At 42.6% G+C, this 10,498-nt stretch overlaps 1 protein-coding gene across 1 annotated transcript; it reads right to left on the bottom strand.

Annotated features, from left to right (window-relative positions):
- Positions 1–205: 205 nt before the first annotated feature.
- On the bottom strand, positions 206–8,268 carry LOC125551708 (fumarate hydratase 1, mitochondrial-like). The gene is made up of 17 exons (XM_048715005.1): positions 7,971–8,268; positions 7,699–7,816; positions 6,988–7,137; positions 6,628–6,738; positions 6,463–6,546; positions 5,523–5,621; positions 5,376–5,426; positions 5,248–5,297; positions 3,584–3,665; positions 3,067–3,161; positions 2,910–2,976; positions 2,761–2,811; positions 1,819–1,914; positions 1,517–1,615; positions 1,386–1,415; positions 1,232–1,297; positions 206–677 (listed from the first exon to the last, which is right to left on the bottom strand). The coding sequence occupies exons 1-17, from the start codon at positions 8,117–8,119 to the stop codon at positions 591–593; spliced, it is 1,485 nt and encodes a 494-aa protein (XP_048570962.1). The 5' UTR covers positions 8,120–8,268; the 3' UTR covers positions 206–590.
- Positions 8,269–10,498: the final 2,230 nt, after the last annotated feature.

Below are 10,498 nucleotides of genomic sequence, written 5' to 3'. Positions count from 1 at the left end.
AAGCAACAGGGTCGCACACTCGAGTGTCCAGCGCGTGAGAGCAGGCGCAACAAATAAACAGCGTGCGATGGCATTTCGGCCCACGTGCTGAACTAGTTATGCCCCGCGCGCGCACCCGGAGCGGCAGTGCACGCAAAAACCACTAATATTTCAGCGCGGCGCTTATATAGCGCGTCCGTTAAAGATGATCTTGGTCGCCTTAGTCTTATCAACAACATAACTCATGTACATTTTTTCCTTTCATTTGTCCTCGAGATGAAAGTTAATTATTTTTCAAGAACATGATTACAATATACGTAGCACTTATTAGATCAACATTTGCCACGTTGGGTAAAAGTTGGCGTCCTGATAATATCCAAGGAGAAAAAAAACTATTTCCAATAAGGTTCCAATAAATCAAAACACACTTGCTGTACGATTAACAGGAAAAAATGTTTCTTCTCCAGCACCATTAGTTGCACAAAATTAACTCTCCCAGTGGGCGAGGAAATGAAGATGTTAAATCTGCCTTGCCTTATTTACGGATGGGCTAGGAACCACGAAGTGGTAACCTGAACGATTCGATGAGAAGTATAACTAACAGGATGCTTTTAATCAGAAGGGCCAATCATTTTCTCTGGAACAACGAGTTCATGGAATTCTTTTTCCGTCAAAACTCCAAGGCTTAAAGCAGCTTCCTGGTAACAAAAAAAGTGAAGGAACCCAGGATTAATAATAAATTCTAAATATAATCCACACTTGTACCATGATTTTAAGCGCACAGCATCAGCAAGCAGTAGAATTAATTATGATACACTGTAATAACTAATCATATTAAAACAGGAGACCAAAGAGCCCAACAATAGGTAATGTAATGAAATTTAGACTTCTAATCCAAATAACACGATCATGAGATTTTACGCCTTATAATCGGCTGTTAAAATTCCAGCCGAGATATGAAAGGCATGTTATTCACACGACCTTGGAAGCTAGTCTAAAGTACATGCACTAAGAGACCAGAGCGAATCAAACAGATGCAAAGTACTCTCTCCGTTTCTAAATATTTGTCTTTCTAGAGATTTCAACAAGTGACTACATACGGAGCAAAATGAGTGAATCTACGCTCTAAAATATGTCTATATACATCCGTATGTGATAGTCCATTTGAAATCTCTAAAAAGACAAATATTTAGGAACGGAGGGAGTACATGCACCAAGAGACCAAAGGAAATCAAACAGATGCAATAATCACCTTCAGTGTTGTTCCTTCTTTGTGAGCTTTCTTAGCAACGGCTGCAGCATTGTCATAGCCAATTTTCTGTATTCATTGGAGAATTAAACATGAATTCCCACAGGTTGTACAGCAAGAATTAAGTTAAGAAATGTAAATAATGCATTTTACTTACGGGGTTCAACGATGTCACCAACATCAAAGACTGTACAAAATAACAGAGAAATTAATGAATTAATATAATGATCTGAACTCGATAAAAAGGATAGTGCAGCAATCAAACTAAAAACAAATCAACATAGTTACCTCGTGCAACAATTGTGAAATTCTCTTATGGTTTGCTTCTATTCCCCTGACACAGTTTTTCTCAAAGGATACAGATGCATCCCCTAATAATCTCAATGACTGTTGGAGAAAAGGGATGGTGTGTCAACCAAATTATAGCATGCATGCAAGCAATAGCAGATAAATGGGGTTTAAATTTTGGCAAGTCACAGTAACAAGAAATATGCAGATTAATAAGAGGGTTTAGTGTGGTTATTCAAAGGACAGTTCACTCCATCCATTAAATAAGCATAGTGTGCAATGCATGAGAACAGAGATCATACTCGAAGCAATCCAGCAGCAATCATTGGCTTATAAACGTTCAGTTCAAAATGCCCATTTGAACCACCTATTGTAACACCGACATGATTGCCCATAACCTGCAGTATCACAAATCCAAACAAGAACCGATTACCATATACTCCCTCTGTTTCAAAATAGATGACTCAACTTTATAGTAAGTTTAGTACAAAGTTGAGTCATCTATTTTGGAACGGAGGGAGTAGAATATTCACACGAACAGCGAACCAAGGGGAATTCCTTATATACCACCAAATGTGTGCTATATGCCTATATCCCTATATTTTTAGCAAGGATGATGCAAACGGAAGGGTGATAGTGCATATTGTGGTTTAGACACTGGTCCCATCAGGAATCATAGAGATCTTGTTTGTGTTAAGATTCATGCACTAGCCAGCGCAACCAAAAGTCTGAACTGATGGAAAGGGCTAGGCAATCCACATTTACACTTCAACAGTTTGCACAATAGCTTCTACGCTGCTTAAAATTAAACATTTGACAATAAACCTGAGCATCTAAATAGGGACTCATGACAAAACTACAAATGAAGGATACTATTATAGCACATTCTATCAGCCTTCTGTTCTGTATAAGAAAAGCCCTTAAACATTATCTTCTACAAATAATCATGTGTTGTAAAAAAGACCTAAGAGTTTCAAAATGTCTTGCTGCACACCTAACTAATAAAGCTAGATAGAGCAAATAAGGAATTATGTAAAACATAAGCTGAAAACAGACCTATGATAAAGATCGACAGAACTTAATATTATAGTTATACACTATGGAAAATATTTAACAACTGTTGGGAAATAAACGATATTTTAGATAAGCAGCACTTGTGCATCAAAAGCATAGAGCAAATTGCAGAAAATCATTTAGACTAGAAGGATATATTAAAATGGAAAAATAAGGTACAAGTAGCATACCTGAGCACAAACCATGGTCAGAGCCTCACACTGGGTAGGATTAACCTTTCCCTGAAAGAAAGAAGCAGTTACATACCAGAGGAGACAACAAAGCTGCAATCGACTAACATGCTGAAACAACCAAATTAAAAGAGTGATATACTGCTTACAGGCATAATGCTGCTCCCAGGCTCATTTTCTGGTAGGATAAGTTCACCAAGTCCACAACGAGGGCCACTGTGATCATATTGGAAATGTTAAGTGCAGCTCCTCAAAATATTACGAAAATATTGATTATCAGAAAAGGTAATAGAAAACTGTAGTGACCTTCCCAGCAAGCGTATGTCATTTGCTATCTTCATAAGAGATGCAGAAATTGTGTTAACAGCACCACTGCTCTCAACAAAAGCATCATGTGCTGCCTATTACGCAAAAAAATGACAAGATTAGCACAAGTATGAAATAAGATCAACAGTTAAAAGGAGTTAGGAGGCGGGAGCAAAGCAATAGAAAATTGTAATCCAAAACCACAATCAAAGCAGGGAAAGGGAGGAATTTGCTATTACAGAGAGCAAGGTAAACAATTAGCAACTTAGCCTAAATGGTTTCTTAATTGCCCTGGGTTAATAAACTACTGGATCTTCGACAAATCAACATTTGCTGACAAATGCTCTAATCCATGCTTCTGTGCTTTACTTAAAATGACGTTCTTTTGCCCAAATATATCATGGGAACATATGACCCACAATTAATTGCAAAAGTCATCTCAAATGAATTTGCATGGAACCTTCAACCGACCAACCCTATTGACAATTTAAGGTTAAGTGTGCACATAACCACTAACCAAAGCTTCAAACTTGTTCTCTGCTGTCACAAAAGGTAGTTCTGTTTCCTCAGCCACAGCAGCTGCAATTTTGCCATCAAATCTGCAAGAAGGGATGAAGTTTTAACCAAATAGAAGAAATAGGATGCACAAAGAGCTTATAAAATGCAAGGAACGAATAGCCTGTACAAAAGTCAATGTTAATAAAGTACTCCCTCCGTCCCATAATATAAGATGTTATTACATCCAATATACACAAATACGGTGATGGACTTATGGTTAACCATATATAATCACTAATCTTCACAAATTGTGGTAGTACTTATTTTGAACATCTTCATACCTCATCAGCTAAGACCAAAAGACCACATAGATGGTTTCACAGCAGAGGTTAGCCTGGCATTTGAGAGCAGCTGAACCTGAACTACTACAAAACTAAAGTTTGCTTCACCTAGATTATTATGGCCATAACACCCTGGATTGCGGGTTACATGGATTCTCTCCGCACATGACGCATGAAAAGGGAGATAATTCAGAGAAGACAAAAGATTTGAAAAGATAATATCAATGTATCCAGTAATGGAGACAGACTTTGGAATCCAAGGGGCTTAGACCTGGTAAGACTAAGACCAAGTATATGAGGTGTGACATTAGTGGTGCTGAGTGCGAGGAGGCAGAAGTTATTCTAGAAGGACAAATAGTGCCCAAGAGAGACACGTTCTGATACTTGGGATCAGTGCTGCAAAGTAATGGCGGTATCGATTATATTAGCCACAGGATCAAAGCAGGGTGGATGAAGTGGCGCCAAGCATCTGGCATCCTTTGTCACAACGTCCCACAAAAGCTAAAAGGTAAGTTCTATAGGGCAGCAATTAGACCTGCGATGCTATATGTAGCAGAATGTTGGCCCACTAAAAGACAACACATCCAACAAATGAGCGTCACAGAGATGCACATGCTACGGCCGATGTGTGGCCATACAAGAAAGGACCAAATTGTAAACGAGGTAATAAGTGAAAGCGAGGAGTTGCACCGATTGAAGAGAAGTTGTCCAACACCGACTAAGGTTGTTTGGGAAGCTTGTCTAACGCCAACTAAGGTTGTTTGGGCATATCCAACATAGGCCTCCAGAAACATCAGTTACTAGTGGAATCCTAAAGGGTAGCGAAAATACTAAGAGGGGCAGGAAGCTGCCAAAGCTGACTTGGGAGGAGGCAGTAAAAGGGGACTAGAAGGATTGGAATGTGCATGAAGGTTTGGATCTTGATAGGACTGCATGGAGATCAGCAATCCATGTGGCAAAAGGCTACTCTTTTATGCAAGGGGCTTAGACCTTAGTTTACTCTTTTATGCATCGTTTACTTCTTTGCTTTAGATATGTTTCTGTTTGGTTTCATATCTAGCCTACCCCAACTTGCTTGGGAGCTGGGACAAAAGGCTACTGTTTTTGTTGTCGTTGTATCAATGTAACCAGTGAAGAAAAAATATGCACCTAGGCGTGCACATAAGCGTGCCCGGGTGCTAGGCAACAACAGAATGCCTAGTGCTTAATCATGCTAGGTGTGCCTAGGCATACGCTTAGGCAAGATAAGCGCTAGGCAGTGGCAAAATGCACAATTAATGCCTAGCGCTTTTTTCCTTGAAAGATGTAACAATTTATCTAAAACAATATAATTGTTGTTTACCCTTTCTTCGTGTTCAAGCCAGTACCAACTGCAGTACCACCTTGAGCAAGCTGCATATCAAGGAAAAATGATCAGTGATACTCATGTCCGCCTGCCATTTGACAAATGAAAGAACATTAGTACAGTACCTGATACATCCTTGGTAAGGTACATGCAATTCGGTCAATTCCATATTTCACCTGCAAAGAGAGTGCAATACAATCGATAAGGCTCACTAATGATGTAAAATGCATAGTGATCAATAAGGCAATAATATATGTGGGGAGAATTCCAACCTGTGTAGCATAACCACTGAACTCTTGACCAAGAGTCAGTGGGGTGGCATCTTGGGTATGTGTACGCCCAATTTTAATGATGTCTTTAAACTCATCAGACTGTGGCACCAAGTTAGAAAAATTATCAGGACAGCATATTGATAACAGATATTCGTTTCACCGTACATTATTTTTAACAGATACCCCTCCATCCCAAAATAAGTGTCTCAAGGTTAGTACAACTTTGTACTAGTACAAAGTTGAGACACTTACTTTGAGACGGAGGGAGTATTCGAGTGACAAATTGGTAACAGATATTCGTTTCAACCATACATTATTGTTATATCAGTCATATACAGAAAGGAAAAGGTCAACCCACAGATTAACACAAAGAATAGATTAGAGTTAGATAATACCAGGCCTGGAACTGAAAAAGAACCAAGGACATTAGGGTGGGGCATCAAGTTACTAAGAAACGAGCTAATAAGCAGAAGTTAAGTCTTACATTCCCAAAATTGCAGCGTGAAATTTTTGAAGAGCTGCCTATTAGCTATATCCATTAGCAGATAGTACCTTGTCTCAAATGATGCATAACAGTCAAAACCACATTCGAGCCTTATTCAAAATTTGAACAAAGAGAGGACAGTAGGCCACTACAGCGCTTCTGTGCTTGTATGGAGTAAGCTGAGCAATAATGCAGCCACGACATCTACTCAAGAAGCAACAAAAGCATCCAAGGTTGGGCTCGCTGATAGAAACCTAGATGTACTAAATTACTGATGCATTTATAGCTGCTACAAAATCTTTTACCCAGACCCCACAAAGCTTTTGGCACTGGGCACACCCTTATATATATAGAACCAAGTCCATCGGTGAAAGGATAGGCATAATAACAATATAAAAGGCACAAGACAAGCAAAATAGCTAATATTCTCGCAAAATGAAAGAGAAGAATTTCTACCTTTGAATGAAGTGACTTATGCAACTGCTCCAGACTTGGGATAAACCTTGAATTGATCTCTACAGCTGCTGCTATGTGCATAACCTGAAAACATCATCAACACAACTGAGAAATCTCTGCAGCGAAATACGACGAAATGAGGATAAGAAAGTAGTGAATACTTACAGTGGGAAATGTATCATTCGAGGACTGTGACCTGTTCACATGGTCATTAGGGTGCACAAACTTGTCGCCGCGCTTATGTCCAAGTATCTCAGCTGCTCTATTTGCAATTACCTGGAGAAACAGATCATAAATGATAATGGCACAGCATATTAACACCAAACTGATCCCACAGCATCTTTACATGAGAATCAGCTCAATGCATTAACGAGTTTTTTTTCTCCATATAAATAGAGTACAGATCAGAACACTAGACTATTCACACTCGGAAGAGATTGCAAACCCACACAATGCGTAATTAGATGATTAAATATTAAACAAAAAGATATTACATCAAAGAATCTGCATGTGTAGGACATAAACCTCATTGGCATTCATGTTGCTTTGTGTGCCACTGCCAGTTTGCCAGATAACAAGCGGAAAGTGATCATCCAACTTTCCCTCTGCAACCTCCTCAGCCGCCTGCATTATTGCCTTCCCAATTGTTGGATCAAGGCCATACTCCATATTCACCTTGAAAAGTAAAATGACCAAGTAGTAAGGCCTCCAGGCATACATGATACTTAAGTTAAAGCATCCTACAAACTACCTAGACGAGACATTGGATTACTCGGAATCTTCTTCTGCACACTAAACAAAATACTGTATCTAAAAAATTATCAACATTGCAATCTGTTTATTTCTAATAACATACGAAACATTTACCTATATGGTGTTCAATTAACCATTGCACAAAATTATGAGTAAACTGAAAAGTGGCAGTAATAAAAATAAATAAAAGGCAATAATTCTTTGTCATTTACTCGGTGAAACAACATATTAAGTTGTCACGGAACTAGTCTAGTCTAGTTCATTTTCAGCCAGAAAGATTTAGACAACGGTCTCCTACTGTAAAATGCCGGCTACATAATTATTTACAGAAAACAAAATTAGGTGTGCACATTTTCATTCATGACATAGTGAAAAAATTGTTCTACAACTAGCGATGCTCTTCAAGGACAGGGAAGCAACCAAATGCATCCAACCCTCCAGCCACAGACACGCAGGCATTAGAGAAAAGGCTCGATTATATACCTTAGCGGCGCACTTTTTTAGCACGCCAAAGGCGCGGATGATAGGCACAGGCATCCGCTCGCGCTCACCGCCAATGTCGAAATTTTGCAGCGATCTCTGTGTCTGCGCGCCCCACAACCTACCAAAAAACCACGACAGCAGCCACATCCAGATCAACCACGCCATCCTTAACACGAACAGATTAAAAGCCAAAACACGGGAACTTGTAGGCGCTACGAATCCCACGGATCAATGGCACGAGCTCCTAGTAAATCAAGAGGACAACCACGTACTTGTCGTTGGGCACGCGGATGGGGCCGAACGTGTCGCGCTCCTCGCGGAAGCCGGTGGAGATCGGGCGGGTCAGCGCCGGCCGGAGCAGCAGTGCAGCCGCCGAAGGCGAGCCTGATGCGCCGGCGAGGCGCCGCAGAACCATCGCCATCTCCGGCCTCTCTCGTAAGTTTTTGCGTCGCGTAGAGCCTAGCGGAGGGAAGCGGCGGCTGGTGAACGGGACGGGGAACCGGGGAAGGGAGGGAGGAGTAGAAGAAGGAATGGGGTTTGATGGGCTGATCTCGGGTGCTGCGGGGTTGTTGCCTTATTTGCCTTGGTGGAGAAGTTGGTTATGAGAGATCAGCTTTGTCTCGCCCAGGGCACGTTTGCCAGCCTTTGTTCCTCCGGACCAAGCCCACTAGATGTGAATTTGGCCCACTTGATAGTATGTGTTTGTTGATCGGCCTGCACCCCACCCCTCTCCCACTCAATGGCGAAGCCACGTTGTGGCTGTGAGGTCAGCCGCCCCCACAGGTTTTTGATAATCCTTTGACCCCTAGCTACACATATTACAAAGGCTGACCCCACATGCTTGGAGAGCTGTCGCTGCTGCCGCCCCTCCCCCCCCCCCCTCCAAAAACATGTTGATTGGCCTGCATCATACGAATTTTAAGGCATCTCGTAGTCAAGTCTGATAGAAATGATCGAATCGGTTGTTTCCTCTCAATCAGGCTCGGGCGATGCAGGAGAGGGGAACGCGACTTCGAGCTCATGCGAACAAAGACATGGTGTGAGCTCATGCGCATCCCTTAAAAGGCGGCGGGAGGAATTGGGTCACCTCCCGCCAACTCGGTCGTCCCATATAGTCACCTTCGGCTCACCGTGCAAGACCCCCACCTGCCCCTCTTCCTTCGAGCTCTTTGTCCCGCGAGGATTCGTCGCCAACGAGCATTGCAGGTAAGCGTCGTGTCTTCTCTGACCGAGGGTAGACGGCGGCGACGATTTGTCTTCCTCGTCTTTTTGCGCCTCCACGCGGCTTCACAAATGAAAGTAAGTTCAATCGCTCTCTCCTCCCTACTCGCTCTAGCTTAGATCTATGAGCATGTGGTAGGAGTATATCCGTGAGCATGTGGTAGCATTGTAGACTACCGATCTATGATAATGTGAAGTTGTGGAAGCTAGTGGTGATGAATTGATATCATGCTAGGTTTTTCTGTAGGCTTTGATCATGTCCATGTTGTTTTTCATATCGGTAAGGATGATACTATGGTAGATGTGGTACTAGCCTGTGGATCAGAGCATGTGCAGTATTCTAGTTTGCAAGTGTGATCGATGTGTAGGTGTGGTAGTATGTTGAACTCCATGGTATGCTTTTGTTAGGGAACACGGTATTTCAAAAAAACTTCCAACGATCACGCAAGATCTATCTAGGATATGCATAGCAACGAGAAGGGAGAGTGTGTCTACGTGCCCTTGTAGATCGAAAGCAGAATCATTTAGTAACGCGGTTGATGTAGTTGAACGTCTTCGCGATCCAACCGATCCTAGCACCGAACGTACGGCACCTCCACGTTCAGCACACGTTCAGCACGATGACGTCCCTCGAACTCTTGATCCAGTTGAGGACGAGGGAGAGTTTTGTCAGCATGATGACGTGTTGACGGTGATGATGAAGTTACCAGCGCAGGGCTTCACCTAAGCACTACAACGATATGACCGAGGTGTGTAACTGTGGAAGGGGGCACCGCACACGGCTAAGAGAAGACTTGGTGTGCCTTTGGGGTGCCCCCCTCCCACGTATATAAAGGAGGGGGAGGACGGCAGCCAGGGAGGAGGCGCGCCAGGTGTGGGGAGTCCTACTAAGACTCCCTAGTCCTAATAGGATTCCCTTTCCTTTTTCCTTTTCCGGAGTAGCAAAAGGGGGAAAGAGAGAAGGAGTAGGAGAGGAGAGCGGGGGCGCCGGCCCCACCCCTCGTCCAATTCGGATTGGCAAGGGAGGGGGCGCCACCTCCTGGCCGGCCCTCTCTCTTCTTGTAACACCCCGGATGTGACTTTCCCAATATGTATTCCAACTCTTGCCGTTTCCGGCGTTAAGTTATTTTATTTTCTCGGGTTCGGGTTTTTGTTTCCGTGTGTTGTTGTCGTTGTCATGCATCTCATATCATGTCATCATGTGCATTGCTTTTGCATACGTGTTCATCTCATGCATCCGAGCATTTTCCCCGTTGTCCGTTTTGCATTCCGGCGCTTCGTTCTCCTCCGGTGGTCATTTCTACCTTTCTTTCGTGTGTGGGGATTAAACATTTCTGGATTGGACCGAGACTTGCCAAGCGGCCTTGGTTTACTACCGGTAGACCGCCTATCAAGTTTCGTACCATTTGGACTTCGTTTGATACTCCAACGGTTAACCGAGGGACCAAAAAGGCCCCGTGTGTGTTGCAGCCTAACACCCCTCCAATTTGGCCCAAAACCCACCAAAACCTGCTCCATCATCTAGAGCGTTCGATCACAATCGCATGGCCAAAAACCGCACCTCATTTGGATTCTCCTA

This window comes from Triticum urartu, chromosome 4 (assembly GCF_003073215.2).
Source record: "Triticum urartu cultivar G1812 chromosome 4, Tu2.1, whole genome shotgun sequence".
Taxonomy (NCBI): Eukaryota; Viridiplantae; Streptophyta; class Magnoliopsida; order Poales; family Poaceae; genus Triticum; species Triticum urartu.
Note: the sequence above shows the minus strand (reverse complement) of the source record. Positions and strands in the feature narration are given on the sequence as shown.

Coding starts and splice junctions, on each gene's coding strand:
- LOC125551708 (XM_048715005.1), bottom strand. CDS start 8,119: ATGGCGATGGTTCTGCGGCGCCTCGCCGGCGCATCAGGCTCGCCTTCG. Junction 7,817..7,970: donor ATCCGCGTGCCCAACGACAA/GTACGTGGTTGT, acceptor GTTTTTTGGTAG/GTTGTGGGGCGCGCAGACAC. Junction 5,427..5,522: donor TCAGTGGTTATGCTACACAG/GTTGGAATTCTC, acceptor CTCTCTTTGCAG/GTGAAATATGGAATTGACCG.